We start from the raw sequence: 16417 nt of genomic DNA, 5'->3' as shown, positions 1-16417 counted from the left end.
GGGAACTAAGATCTCACATACTGCTCAGCGCAGCCAAAAAAAAGAGAAAGACTTGAGCCTTACTAATATCAACAATTATAAATTGCAAAAATTATCTGCATTTCGTCTGCTTTCTGTTAACAGGTAATTACTATTTCCAAATGCTAATACTATAATCAAGGCAGAGTTCTTACTTAGGCTAACCCATCATTATCCTTATCTTACATAAATACAACCTGATTCATGTACTTGCTAATTTGTCTTCCTGATGTGAACACTGGCTTGTGTTTGATCTTTAACAAACAGACATATCTCCTTATTTCTATTAAAAATTAAATGTAAGATAACTTGACATGTAGATAATGTTGCCAGCTTATTTAAGTAAACATCAGTTTTCTCCTCAATAAAGTGAAGATCTTTCAAACCTAGTGTAAAAGCAGGTTTATATTTATAATCATTTATAGATCTTTGCCATACTGTTTCATTTCCCTGAGAAGACAGTGTAGTATAAGACTCTGCACAGTATTAACTGATCCATCTTCAGCTTCTGATTCCATCGACAGAAATCATGTTTCACCACAGGAATAATTCTTGCAGCATGGCTTTCTTTAAAGTCAATCTTGTAGTGGCACTTCTAAAATTAGAAGATGTAGGCATGGACTTTTGAAAGATTGATTTTTACATGTAAATATTGTAAAATTATAATTCTTGGCCTTATTTTAAGTTAATATATATATGTATGTAACTGATTCTCTTGATGTACAGCAGGAACTAACACAACACTGTAAATCAACTACACTCTAACAAAAATTAATTAAAAACATAAACTAATACCTACAAAACATGATATAGTTTTTAGATTAATTGGGTGCAGGTCTTCCTGGTTTAGTAAATAGACAAACACCTTCTTTTGTGTAGCTAACATGCTACTATCATGGCCAAGAACTGGCCTTAAAAAGAAGCTAAATCTGTCGGATAATAACTATCAGAAGGAAGAGGTGGATAAAATCACTTATTTTTGTGATATCATTACCCTTCATACAATGAAACTGATGCACAAAGGTGATTTGCAGAAACTTTTAAAATAAAAAAGAAAGTTGTAATTTACCAAGTAATAATTGTGACCTACATACTTTTGGGTATTTTTCTCATTATTTAGAGAAAAACTCATCAAAATAACTGTCACTGAAAATGTTATCCACTATTACACTATTTAGTCTTGGGATTATGTTTTACTATTAGGCCAAGGAGTGACATCAGACGTGTAAGATGTCTTTCCATTTTGTCCTTCTTTTTGTACAACTAAATTAGGCATCTATCCATGAATAAAAGCACCTCAATGGGAGTTGAGGGATCCAGCACCGCAGGCCAAAGGGCCTGGGACGAGTCTTGCCCAACTGTGCATCTGGTAATAAGCAGACAGATCTCAGTATGGGCTGTGAAACCAAAAGAAGCTGAAGAACCTACCACATCCCCTCTTGGCCATGGCCTGGGAAAACCTGTACTTGAGCAGAAACCCATGGAGAGGGGAGATTTCAGCATGCTGTTGAAACAACAACAACAAAGGAGTGTGGATGCACTGGAGACAGAAAGGGGAACTTTGCCAGTGCTATCCCTCCCTCAAGGCAACACTGCACTGCTGAACTGGCAGTGACTTCTCTTGTGGGGGAAAGGGAAAGCAGTGAGTGAGTGCTTGGTATCCACAGCTGTGTGGGATGCTGCTGGGGAAACCCTGGAGAAACCAGTTTCTCATCAGCAGCACCCAGAGTACTAAGGTAGGAACTCCATGACACAGTGGAGGGAGAATATCAGGAAAGAGGAAGATAAGAATGTCACAAAGCATTACAGGGATGCAGTTATGGGTGACTGCACTCAGGACTTCAGGGGGAAGTCTGTCCATGGGCAACTGGGAGAACCTCATCTGAGGATCCCCTCACTGGGCCTATGGGTACCCCCAATGCTACAAGTGCTAAACCCACAACTCCTCCAACTCTGCAGCTATCTCCTTGTGTGCGCTCCCAAGTGTACAGCACACTTGGTAAACGGAGCGCTCTTAGAAAAGCAGACCAGGGTCTGTGGACAAGGAAAAACCACAAACATGAGCTGTAGCTCCACCTTTGGAAAACAAAAGAGAAGTTTCCAGCAGTCAGTCTGGTGAATTGTAAGAACCAGAGAAGACATAAAAGCTTAAGGATTCTACCACAAGGGAGAGCAAGAAGTGTGGAGCAGGTGTATCCATACAAGGTCAGAGAAAATTTCAGATATAATAGGACCAAAAAACAGTATATGCCACCTGAAGGCAACTAGTAAAGATTTCAGGAGGTGTCTGCTACTTCAAATGCAAAATCAGTAATGCAAAACTGTAAGGAATGTGAAAAATCAATGACACATATCACCAAAAGATAAAAATAATCCTCCAATAACTGAACTCATTGGAATTTTGTGAATCTAGCTGATACAGAATTTTAAAAAGTTTTGAAAAAACTCAACAAGCTACATGAAAATGAAGACAATTCAACAAAATCAGAAAATAATACATGAACAAATGAGAAATGTAAAGAGACACAAATCATAAAAAAAGAACTAAGCAGAAATTCTCGAGCTGAAGAATTCAATGAGCGAAATGGAACAACAACAAAACAATAGAGAGCATCTATATCACAGTAGACCAAGGAGAAGATAAAATATGTGAGCTAGAGGTGAGGAACTTTGAAATAATTGTTGTTGGAGAACAAAGAAAACAGAATGAAAAACAGCAAAGAAAGCCTAAGTGATCTATGGGACTCCATCAAACATACAAATATTAGAATAATTAGAGTTCCAGAGGAAGAAGACGGAAGAAAGTTTATTTAAAGAAATAATAGCTGAGAACTCCCCAAATCTGGGGGGAGACTTAGACATTCATATTTTATGAAGCTAACAGATTACCCTCTTATCCATACAAAAAGACTTTCTCCAAAACCCAATATAATGAATTGTCAAAATCAAAAATAAAGAGAATTCTGAAGGCAGCCAGAAAGGAGGAAAAAAAAAAATTATAACCTACAAAGGAACCTCCCATCAGGCTACCAGCAGATTTCTCAGCAGACACCCTATAGGCCAGGTAAGAGTAGAATGCCATATTCAAGGTGTTGAAGAAAAAAACCCCTGCCAGTCAAGAATACTCTATACAGCAAAATTTCTCCTTCAGATGTGAAGGAGAAATAAAGACTTGCTTAGACAAACAAGAGCTGAGGAAGTTATCACCACTAGATCTGCCTTGCAAGAAATGCTGAAAGGAGTTTTTCAAGATGAAAAAAAAGGATGTTAATTAGTGACACGAAAACATATGAATGTATTCAACACACTGGTAAAGGTAAATAGTGAGATTTCGGAAACCCTAATTTTGTAATAGAGTGGTGTATTAAACACTTAACTATATTATAAAGGTTAAAGGAAATGAGTATTAAAAATAACTATAGCCACTATAACTTGTTAAAAAATACACAATATAAAAAGGTAAATCATGACATCAAAAATATGAGGGGAGGAAGAGGGTGAAGCTTTTGTATGTGATCAATGTTAAGCTGCTATCAGCTTAAAGTGGATTGTTTTATCTATAAGGTGTTTTATATAAGCCTCATGGTGACCACAAAGCAAAAAACTAGGTAGATTCATAAAAGATTAAAAAAAGGGGAAAGAGAGAAAACCACCAGGGAAAATCAGAGGGAAAAAGAAACACTGCAACCACAAAACTGCCAGAGAACAACTAATAAGATGGCATTAGTAAGTCCGTCCATATCAATAATTACTCTAAATGTAAATGGATTGAATTCACCAATTAAAAAGCACAGAGTGGCTGGATGGATAAAAAAACAAGATCCAACTATACACTGTCTAAAAGAGACTCACTTCAGATCTAAGGACACACATAGGCTCAAAGTGAAGGGATAGAAAAAGATATTCCATGCAAATGAAAACCAGAAGGAAGCAGGAGTAGCTGTACTTAGATAAAATACTTTAAGCCAAAAACAGTAACAAGAAACAAAGGACGTTATATAATGACAAAGGGGTCAATTCATCAAGAAGGTATAACAGTCATAAATATATACGACTAGTTTATACAGTCGTGGCAATGACATTAACCATGATTCTTTTTGAATTATGGTTTTCTCTGGGTATATGCCCGGTAGTGGGATTGTTGGGTTGTATGGTAATTCTATTTTTAGTTTTTTGAGGAACATCCATACTGTTCTCCATAGTAGCTGTATCAATTTACATTCCCACCAACAGCACAAGAGGGTTCCCTTTTCTCCACACCCTCTCCAGCATTTATTGTTTGTAGATTTTTTGATGATGTAGGGGCACTAGCAATCTTGAATCATCTTAATTCAGTCAGGAATTGAGATGATTCAAAACTGGGCTTCAGCCCCCATGGGTGCTTGTCTATTTCTGGTTCATCCTTACTTTCAGGGAATAACCTATTAAGATCCCAACCGAAAGCCTGGTGGTTTTTATCAGGTCTTCCCTTCCTTGACTGGCCCTGAGCTCTAGATTTTTGTCCCTGTAGCTCCATGAGGCTCTCAAAAGCTCTGCCCAGATTCTTAGCCTTTCAGTGACCTTTTTAAGAACTGGCAGATAGATGCCACTACTGGAATCATCTCTAGGGGAAAACTGGCTCCAACAGTCGAGCTCACCTTTTTTTCTTTGAACTGGGACCCATACTTCCCCACCACCTTAGTAACTCTCTCATGCCTTCAAACATATGTTTTAAGATTTTGACCAGATTTTCTATCTATTCTCAGAAGGAGGGTGAGTTCAAATAAGTTAGTCCTACCAAATCATCTTTATCCCATAAATCTTGATATGTGGTCTTATATTTTCCACTGTGATTTCCTTTTTTACCTACGGATCACTGAGAAGTGTTAAAGTATTTTAAAAATTAATAATAAAAGAGCAATGACTAATATTTTATAAAGCTATAAAGTGGTTTCATATCTAGTGTATCACAACCACCTCCTTAGATGGTAGATAGATTATTATCACCCTTATTAACAGATTGGGAAACTGGGTTTAAAGCGACAATTTAAGATCATACAGAGGATGAGAAAACATTACTCCTATTTGAATTTACTGTATTTCACTGCTCTCATATTTATTTTCTGTCTTCCCCCTGTACAATGTAAGCTCTTTGAAGGCAGGGGCCTCGATTTCCTTTTTCCCTGCTCTCTTCATATGGCTTAAACAGTACCCAGCATGCACCAGATGGTCTGTATATTTTTTAAATTGATAAAAGCTATCAAAGGAATGAATGATAAAAGGAAGATATTCCTTGTATTGCAATTCTGAATAATAAAAATTTATATTTATACACTACTGTGTAGTTGTGAAATGATTTTTAAATACTTTATGCGTTTCTATTTATAACAATTCTAGATAGATTTTATCATCTTTCTCACTTTAGAGTCACAGTGAAGTTAAGGGACTTAGTCACAGAGCCAGTAAACGGCAGGGCTGGGACTCTGAACTTCATTCTCTTACTTCAGCTACAAAAGGATGGGGCTATTTTCACTAGAGTACAATTGACTCCATATATTGCAATGGCTCCCCTAGGTTACTTCCAGGATTGCACAATCCCGTGGGCATTCAATATGTATGTCAGCTTTCTAATGTTTAATTTATATTGCATATAGCTGATTGAAAAAAAAGCTGTAGCTTTGAGTTGGTCTTGAAATGTGTGTGTGTGTGTGTAGAACACAGAAAATATTTAAAATGGTAAGCAAATACATGATGGTCAGTCGCTGGAGGTCTAAAAATGGTTAAATAGATATCCGTGTATCTGCATTCATATACATGAACACCTTATGAAAATAAGTAAAATGTGATCTAAATCAGCTTCCAAGTCCATATAGAGTACAGCTGAGTACATATGAAGCACAAACATTATTAGTGAGCTATTAGGAAGGATCCTTTGCTTTGTTAAAAAGTTAAAAATGAATTAGCTCACATTTACTGGAAGCATCAAAACTGAGGAATAAATAGCTGATGCTATGTAATATGGCACAGATAAAACTATATAAAAAAGAAAGATTAAAAATATTTAACAATCAAGTTCTTGCAGACATGGAATCAAGGGAACTATAAAGGACAAATCACTGCTGATGGAAATAAGACAGATGACTAGGCTAAATAACTGAGTGTGTGTTCTTGAGTAATTTTTGACTAAATAAGAACTGGAGGAAAAAATACGGAATAAAGCAATGCATCCTAGCTAAGCAGATTAATTCTCCTCTTAAAGAAAGCAGCTCTCTAACATTAGAGCTAATGTGTTAAAGGGCTATACAGATACATAAAAAATACTACGATATGACAGATGTAGAATTATTAAATCTGATACATGGGAACACAAATTTCCTAAAAGGGTATTTAAAATCTTGGAATGGAACTATCTAATAAAGAAAGACAAAGAGGGGAAGGGGGTAAACTTTCAAATGTTTAAACCTAAGAAGGAAATCATACTGCATGTTATAATGCGTAACCAATCCAGGAGAGGACTAGAAAGGACAATCCTTATTTCTACCTAAGCTGCTTATGGCAACATGCCAAATAAACACTGACTCCTAAGTGATACCCCTGTGCCTGTTAAATTTACCCTTCTAACTTCATTCCAACCTTCTTATAAAGGGTGTCCAGAAGGAATAAAGGATGCCTCAGAACCCCAAACATTCATCTTCTTCTCTGGTCTTAGGCAAGGAGCCACCGTGGAGGGAAGGAGGGATTAGAACAGTTCTCTCTCTGGGTGTGGTAAGACGTGGTGCCAAGTGTGCTTTATGCTAGGGACCTCGAAGCATGGGAGAGCCAGGACCTCGGAGAAAGGGTAGATTTGGCTCTGGTCCAGTCTCTGAAGGATGGTGTGGACTTGACAAGTGAGTGTCTTAAACAGACCAGCCAGTCACTGGGGAGAAAAGCAGATAGAGATTATGGGAAAAGGACATGGACACCTTGACAAACTGTGTCTCTGATGAGTATCTCACCTTCTAGGGTCCCAGAAACACAAGTGAGGCAACATAAAATGCGTACAGATCTATCTGAGTACACACAAAAAACAGTAAACAAGTACATAAGAGCTAGAGGGTGAGATCCAGAGAGGAAGGCAAAGGACAGAGGAACAGGGATTTAAATCATATTATATTTGAACACTGATCATAGGGTTGTGATTTATCCAGGCTATTTAAAAAGGGGGAATGTGTACTGGAGTCATACTCCTGGGTCTGTGTACTGCCTTCACTACTTATTAGCTATAGAGCAAGTTATTATGCCTTAGTTTCCTATCCTCCCTACAGTACAGGGATAATAACAGCACAAACCTCAGAATTCATGAGGATTAAGCGAGTTAAAACCGGTAAAGTACTTAGAACATTGCCTGGTACCTCCTTTTTTCTTTTCAGTTACTAGTACTTTTTACCCCCAGCTTTGCCAAAGGATTAACAATAACAGAAAAGATGAAATTAAGGTTAATCTCTTACTTCTTGTCAAGCAGATGTAGCAAAAGGGTTGATGAATTTCAACTTAAACAAAGGAGACTTGAGGATTCTTCTAAGTCTTCACTTGAATCACCTAATATTATGTTCGTATTGTCACTGTCCACCATTTCCATGAATAATTTAGAATAGGTTGCCTAACGCTTTTGGAAACAACATATTTGAAGCAGAAAACTAACCAATGGGTAGGGCTATTCTGAATAAACACAAAGGGGAAAAGAATTTAAAAACCAGTATACTTATGCCCCATATGAGAAATTCATATTAGAGAGAAGTCAAAATGCAAAGAAAGACAATAATGCTTATAAGTGAATTAAAAACATAATTAGAACACTTAAATGCATACTATATTAAATATAAAATAGAATACAGAAAACCTAAGCAGTTATGCTAAAGCATTCAATAATATAGAAAGAAATCAAAAGGAGAAAAGTTGAAATAATTTTTAATTATATATAGTCAGAACATTTTCAAATACAGAGAAAAAGAGAAAGTCAAAGTCAAGCACTTATTAGGACAAAGAATAAAAAGGAAAACAGAACTGAAAGATTTAATTTTTCTAAAATATAATACAGTTAGAAAAAATGCTTATTTTTAAAGAAGGAAACTATAAACCCAAACTTTAAATATTGCTAACTTTTATGAAATAATGTAACCTTTATATAATTCAATTAAAATGGAAAGAGTTGGAGAGTAAATGGTTCAAAAAAGAGGGTCCATGCAAATGTATAGTGATATTCAATAGGTGGACAATCAACTGAGCTGTGTAAGGACCATGAAGGGCACTCTAAATGGGGTATCACTGCTTCAAAAGTGGAAGGCAAAATGGTTACTCTGGACAAGTTTTGGTGAGTAGCCTGACTTTTATCTTGGATACAATACTGGCAAACATAATTATGATACTGATTTAAGAACACTCAAAGAAAAGGACTGCACAATAGTCAGAATGTATTTGCAAAGCACAGATCTTGCTATGCTAATACAATAGCTTTTTTGAGATGACAGAGAATGGATAGAGAGAGCTGGGCAGATAACATTTATCTACATTTTAACCATGCTTTCAACCCTGTATTGCATACCAGCATGCTGAGAAATTAAGAGATGAATTGTACAAATGATGTAATAGACTGAATTTCTAGTGGCTTATAGGTTAAAAATAAAGGATTATTATTCTCTCAGATGCAGAAATATACACACATACAGATGTATCTCAGGTTTCAATTTGCAGCTAGATTAATTTTATGAAATAAAATAAATGTAGCTTATACATTAATCATTTTCAGGGAAGTTTAATTTGATAGCATTCAAGTATTTAGACAACCTATAAGAAAAAAATTCTGGAAGCAAACAACAGCAACAAAGAAACTGGCTAGTAATTTACTTTCACCCACAAAATATAGGCAAAGGAAACCTATTTAATGAAACACACCTTTTATCCTTCAAAATTAGTGTCATATAGGTTGTTTTACCAGTAGAATTTTTCTTCAACATTTGTGGTAATAATTTTCCTACATTTTTTGGATGCACAGAAAGTTCAGTGAGCTCAGGTAAAGACTTGATAAATCCATACTAGCAAATATTGATAGTATTTTGAAATTCACTGATTTCCTTTTGAATGGTTGTAACTCTTTAGAGAAACAGTTTAATGAGTGAGGTCCTATCTTAGAGAAAAGACATAACAAGGTTGGGTTATACTTTCAATGATGTTATTTGGAATCAACCACAAGCTCAAGTGAAGTTACTGAAGCATGGATTTAAAAGAAGGAACGGTAAACTGGTCATTCATTCGTCCATTCATTCAGTTGTAAAATAATTAAGAAACTGTGTATCTACTACATGCTAGGCATTGTGGATACTAACTAAATCCTCTACAGTCCTAAAGTTTATATTCTAGTTAGAATGACACGTTTAAAAAGATGCTAATTAAAACAGCTATGATTGGAGGGTTGTGCTTTTTAAACAATTCTCAGGTACTGAAATAGAAAAGATTACTGTATATCACAGGCTATGTGCAAGGTCAGTTTGACTTAGTGAATGTCTAAATGAAAAAATATTTTCAAAAGAATTACAATATAACCTTTAGTACCTATAGTTACCTAAATATTTTAAAAATCTTTTAAAAGATGTTTAGAAATAATTTAATGAAAAAAAAAAGGAGAGACACTATTAGAAATTTCAATTGACATCATGTAAATGAGGGGTTCTGAAGTATTAAAGTTTCTTTGAGCACTTAAAGCCAGTATTTTGGAACACATTATCAGGCTTCAACTCCTTGAAAGCTTACAGAGCAAACAGTTACTAGGGCAAGCATTCATATTATATTTTTTTCATAACAATAAATCACCTAGCAACTTCAGTATCTGTGGTTATCACATCAGTGTCATCCATTTTCAACTGGTTATGACTCCGAATAAGATCTGAATTAATGGAATTAGACTAATAACTATTGCAACATATATTCACTGTATTGGTTGATAATAAGTGCCACACTTGTAATTTATAGCACCACAGTGTTTTATAAGCACTATTATGTTATTAATTAGTTACATTGATCAGAATACCACATAACATAGTGGTACTAAAATATTATAATTTGCTTAGACTACTTTGCATCTATTATTATATCTATTTGTACTACGGGTGACCATAAGCATAACTGAAATCAGATAGATTGTTTCCACTAACAATACTAAAATATGTACTTCAGAAAGCCAAAAGAACAGAATTCTACTGAGGATTTTTGCCAGTGGTATTCACTTGTTTTCTTAATACACCATAAAATTAGTTGATCTAGGACAAGAGTATAAAGTAAGGATTTAAGGGGGTCAAATAAGGTGAATTCTATATATACATTTATATGTATAAATTAGTTCACATTTAGTTTGAATCTTACTTATAGGGTTCTGCCACCTAAACCTACAGGGGTTTTTTTGTTGTTGTTTGTTTTCTTGGATTTGCTTTGAGGGCTTGGCTCTGATGGAATGCTGCTATTAAGTATTCTAAACCATCATACTTAAAACATTTTAGGTTCTATAACATCTCAGCTTCCATTTGTGAGTTGGGGGTGTAAATTTTTTCTGGTTGTCATAATAGAAGGTATGCGCTAAGGAAAAATTCTCAATTTTCAGATTTAGACAATACTACTCAAAACCAGTATTTTGGGACACAGTATCAGGCTTCAACTCCTTGAAAGCTCACAGAGGAAATAGTTATTCTGCTAATTAGCCAGCAGAGTGACATGATCTTCAGTCCAAATGCATCATCCACTAACTGACTGAGAAAGAGTTGCCTGGATCTTGCTTTAAGCGCTGTAATTTACAACAGTATATACAAAGCCTCTAAGAAGGAAACAGGCGAAATTTTCACTCACACAAATCACAGCAAACTAAAGGGGAAATACAAATTTGTTAGGGGAGATAAAAATGTGTTAGATTTCTTTGTGTAATATTCTTGGGTGGTGGCTTCAATGTTATTTAAAGAAATAATCTACAAAAATTATGATGAATTTCTTAATCTGAATTGACTGACATTTGACATTTCATATTTTATTGTTACCTCTTAACAGCTTTTTTATTTAAAGTCCTGTTGGCAAGGGGACTCTTCTTCATCACTGCTAAAATATTTCAAAATTTTCAATCCATTTTTATGACTGACTTTGATAATTTAAGATAAAAGTTAGAAGGAAAGAAACCAACACCAACTCCACTTTATAACTTTATATCTTCCCAGTCTGCCCATATGCTTATCACTAGGATGCTTATAAACTAATCTTATGCTAGAAAACATCAGTGTCCAAGACACTGAATATAGTGTGATAAACTGTGTCATAGTTTAGGTTAGTGAAGTAGCATGAACCCCTAAAGTGCTTGATTATATTCTATGCTTTCTCCAGGGAATGAAGAGAATCATGCCAAACAGTGACTCCTCACTATGACTTCTTTGAAACAAAATGAACACATGTCTTTACCTTCCTCCTTTCTTCTCTTTGCTTCTTCTTCATTTCTTTCTTTGGCTTTCAATGCTTCATCAGCTTTTGCTGAAACAAAAACAATAAAATTTCTGCACTTATTTTATGCCTATATCGTGGATGGAAATACTGGGAAAAGGAAAAATAAATTCATTACATATTTCTTGTGAAGTAGTCAGAAGGGAAAAAAATGGCTGAAAATCTGAAATATACCTTTTACAATCTTTATTCAGACTATTTACAATATTTATTTAGAATCTTTGAAGCTTAATTCAAGATAATCTCTGTACAAAATAGAAAGCGAATTTAAGCAATGTAAGTTTAATGATGGCATATAAACTGGGAAAAACTGTTGGTCATTAAAAGTCATCTGATCTGTCAGTGCAATGCACCTGTTTTAAACTTTGGGGGAAAGTTCTTAAGCTACAATTCACATTTGAAATATAAGAAGCTTGGTACATCTTTGGAACAGTATCAAATTAGGCAGCATATAATTTTTTTTCATTGCATATCACAGTAGCAGTTCTTTATTCATGTTATGACAGCATTTGGTAAAAAGAATCTTTTTCCCTCTAGAAACCTCTTCCCTTATTACTTAATTATCTACTAGTTGCTCAACTGCAGGGGTTTTCAAACACTTTACTACAGATGTTAGAGAAGATTAAAAATATACAGCACAGTAACAAGGGACTATCAATATACTCTGTAAATTAATTAAATTTCTGTTCTAGCACATCATTTATTCCAAAGCATTAACGTCTCAAAGGAGCGATTCTCCTTTATTGCCGGCTCACTGCCTGATGAGTGAACTAAGTGAAAATAAGTCTCTAATAGCATTATAGTTGATGAAATATTAAGTTAAAAAAGTATTGCCTTGTCAAAAGAAAAAGAATCAAACTGTGCCAGCATTCAACTTTGGATGAGCCTTTATTATAAAGATAACAGCAATGTAAACCGTGATTTAAAAAATAAAAACACTTACTCTTCAGCTTTTTGCTGCATATATTTTTCCTATGCAAAATCAACATATCCTTTTGAAGTATAAAACCTGGCTTAAAAGAGTAATTTAAAGAAAATACACACCTTATACATAACTGTTTTTCTTCAAAAGTTTGATTTTTCACTGTCACCACTGACACTTTCTTAAAATGTAAAACTTATATAATGGTGTTGTGAAGTGTTATATCCAATTACACAGACATCTGTTTCCATTTACAAGCTTTAATACATACTTGGACTGCATTTAAAGTCATGAAATATTAAAACTTTTATGCCACTCTGTATCATTGCAAGAATCTATTAAATTAGATAATAAAAACAAACCACCAGTAATTCTAAAGACTTTTACTTCATTTACACTTTATTCTCCCTGGTAGAAGGACAAGGATAATAGAAATTCCATTTAAATTCAATTTTGGTTATATGTGTAATTGTAGATATACCCCTTGAGTCATGTAAAATGCTCAGCTTATGTTTCCTTCAAATTATCCCGCTCAGATTCACATTCTACTCCTTACAACCGTCTTCAATATGTATTAGTAGAGCTCATTAGACTGAAATTTAATAATGCAAACATCAGGTGGATTTCAAGAACCTCCATTAACAACGTAAGATGGATTGCTTATATATAGCTCTTGGGCCAACTGGGCACAATTTAAATTCAATAAACTACCCTGCATAAATCTGATTTATCTATTTCACTATGCTGGTTTGTCCTTTCTTACTGATTTGTTGCTATACATGGATTCATTGGAATATTGTTTTATATGGTTTTCTTTAAACTGCAAATGGCTCTTGTGCTGTGGTTAAATATTTTATGTGATTGAGCTTCAGGCTGTCAGTCAAGATTCCCAAGTATGTATATATGTGTATAAATAAAAATACTTTGAATTATGTAAAAATATAAATAATTAATTTTAAAAACACACACTTGAAAATTTTATCAATAATCAGTATGTTCTCTACAAAGGATCTGAATGAATTCACTTGAAGAAAATTCATTTATTCAAACTGAGTCATTAGGATAAACTCCTCATCGATTATTAAGGGGATGTGGAAGAAATATTCTTTTTTTCCTTTCTGACTGCTTTATGGTATTATATTTAAATGTGAATAAGGAAGAACACATGGTCATTCATACATAACTCAGTTTATCCAAAAATTTTTAATATTCTCTAAATGGTGGCAATCCCATTGTACAGATGGGCGATATGGAATCTCATTAGCTGTACCACAAAATTTGATACTAAAGAACTCAACTGGTAAGTGGTAAGATCTATTCTTACAATTTATGATCAGTCCTTTTAGACTTTACAGCAAGATCTATGGTAAAACATATCATTTACCAAAAGTACTTACATTTTCCACTAGCCTTGTACAAAACTTCCAATTCCTTGGCTCTTCCAAACTCCCCAGGCTAACAGTGCCCTCCTGCCTTTGCTTCCTTCCCTACCCAACCTGAACCCCAAGATCATCATTTCAATTCCACACTTAACAACATCCACATCTCCCTGATTCCTTTGTTGCTGTGCCAAGCTGCTACCAACACATCTGACCAGTTTTTCTACTTTTGCTGAAGAAGCTCCCTATGAAATGGTATATACATGTTATTGGCTATACTAGAAGCCAATGATTTAGAAATTAATCTGGATCCTTCCATGTTGCTTCTTCTTAATCAGTATCCACAGTTGCCTTCCTTACTAAGGAAGTTTCCTACAACTTACTAAGGTTTCTCCACTGCAAGTGCCAATAACCTCACACTAGCTCCCTCGACTCTCTTATATTTTCTCAGCTTCACTCCCATTCACCTCCAAACTTTTATGTTCAACAGTCCTTATTTCTTTTTTTGCCTTGTTTCAGTAAATCCATCCACTTGTGCTTTAGAACCTACTCCCTTCCATACCCTTTAGGGTTCTTTCTGCTTCTGAAGGTTCAAACTCACTCTTCTCTATCCCCAGACTATAAATACATTCAAGTCTCACAAATTCTGTACAATATTTACTCTTCTTTCAACCAGTTACTGCCTTTTCTTGTTCCTGTTAGATTTTGCCCCCACAGCTTTTGTAATGGTCCCTAAAAACTCTATAATAGCTAAATCTAATGGTTATCTCAGCTTTATCCTGCTATAATCTCTCCAATTTTTTTTTTTAAACAGCTAACCAACCACATCTTTATCAAAATGTTCTCCTAATTCTAACAATCAGCCTTTTTTGGCTGCTGTCTCTTTTACCCACCTTTCATTTCCTGGAGTTCTGTTGTTATGCAGCCTTGTAAATAGGTCTAAAATGTAACTCATGTGTCTATCATAGCTCCAGTTCTGGCTTCTTTCCAGACGATCAGAACTATTTTCCCAATTACTTCCTGAATACTTCCACATAGATATTTCAAAATTGTGTTCATGATTGAACTCATAATCTTTCCCTCAAACTTGATCCTCTTTCCTGGGTATTTCCTGTTTTCTCTCAGGTTAGAAACCTTTGTGACACTATCTTCCAAATCATATCCTCATGCAGTACATCAACTGACCAGGAGTTCCGTCAGATTCCACTCCACAGATTATCTCCAGAATCCATCCAGTCCTTTGCATTTTCATTGCCAATATTCATGTTCAGGACCTCATCTCTTTTCATTTTGAATAAGAAAGGAGCTCCTGGGACCTCCCTGCTGGCGCAGTGGTTAAGAATCCGCCTGCTAGTGCAGGGGACACGGGTTTGATCCCTGGTCTGAGAAGATCCCACACGCAGCGGAGCAACTAAGCCCGTGCGCCACAACTACTGAGCCTGCACTCTAGAGCCCGTGAGCCACAACTATTGAGCCCACGTGCCGCAATTACTGAAACCCACGCGCCTAGAGCCCATGCTCCGTAACAAGAGAAGCCACCTCAATGAGAAGCCCACGCACCGCGGTGAAGAGTAGTCCTCGCTTGCAGAAACTAGAGAAAGCCCGTGTGCAGCAACAAAGACCCAACACAGCCAAAAATAAATATATATATATTTTTAAAAAGGAGCTCCTATTTGATCTATGTACTTTTAATACTATCCCTCTAATTAACCCTTTATATTACCACCAGAGCAAGGAATGTATTCCTTTTATGTATCCCCAGTAGCAAGCACAGTATGTAGAAATGAAATGCTCAACAATTACAAAATAAATAAATCTAGCATTCTAAATACTATCACATCACACTACCTCTGAAGGCACCCTGCTGTGAAAATATATGTAAATCCAATCTCCTTAGCATACCATCTAAAGCCTTTCACAGTCTGATCTCAATGAACTTTCTAGCCTCATCATTCACCAATTTTATTTTTTTTTTTAAGATCCCACTGCATGTGGGATCTTAGTTCCCCCACCAGGATTGAACTCACACCCCCTGCAGTGGAAGTGCAGAGTCTTAACCACTGGACCGCCAGGGAAGTCCGTTATTTATCAATTCTCCTTCATCACTTCAATGATGCATGGCCTTGTGGGGCCACACTGCCTTCTGTCTGTACTGCCATGCCTTTGTTCTTGCTGGAGTGCTCACCTCATTTTCTCACTGAGAAAACCTTATCAGAAATTTTTAGTTCAACACCCTCTTCTGTGAAACCTTCCCTGATCAACACCCCTTGTCTTCAAATGGATCTGACTGCTCCCTGCTTTCTTCTTAAGCACTTCAGTGCCTTCCTTATGGAATGAACAATACTTTATTCCTTCAGTAGAGAAAATATGCATCTACTTGAGTGCAGGGCACATAATAAGTGTGACAGAAATTGTTAAGCATTCCCTTCTTCATGAGTCTTTAGGCAGACTATATTTTCTAGTCTTTCTTGAAGAATACACTTGTATTCAACCAATGAAGTGTGAATATAAGTGTATCATGTTTCCATACTTGGCCTATAAAAGCTCCCATACATCCTCATTCTCTTGCCCTATCCATTGGCTGAACAGAGGACTCATGGAGGGTCAACCA

General features: G+C 35.5%; 1 protein-coding gene across 9 annotated transcripts in view; it reads right to left on the bottom strand.

The window, feature by feature from the left end:
* RSRC1 (arginine and serine rich coiled-coil 1) overlaps window positions 1–16417 on the bottom strand; it is a 443255-nt gene that overhangs the window by 59660 nt on the left and 367178 nt on the right. For 7 of the 9 annotated variants that reach the window (XM_059065529.2, XM_059065528.2, XM_067033908.1 and 4 more), the window contains one exon: window positions 11467–11535. The exons of the other annotated variants lie outside the window; for them this stretch is intronic. In XM_059065529.2, coding sequence (XP_058921512.1) covers window positions 11467–11535 — 69 coding nt within the window. The remainder of the gene's footprint in view (window positions 1–11466; window positions 11536–16417) is intronic. 9 annotated transcript variants of the gene reach the window in all.

This window comes from Kogia breviceps, chromosome 5 (genome assembly GCF_026419965.1).
Source record: "Kogia breviceps isolate mKogBre1 chromosome 5, mKogBre1 haplotype 1, whole genome shotgun sequence".
Lineage (NCBI taxonomy): Eukaryota > Metazoa > Chordata > Mammalia > Artiodactyla > Physeteridae > Kogia > Kogia breviceps.
This window is presented reverse-complemented; position numbering and strand designations above follow the sequence as displayed.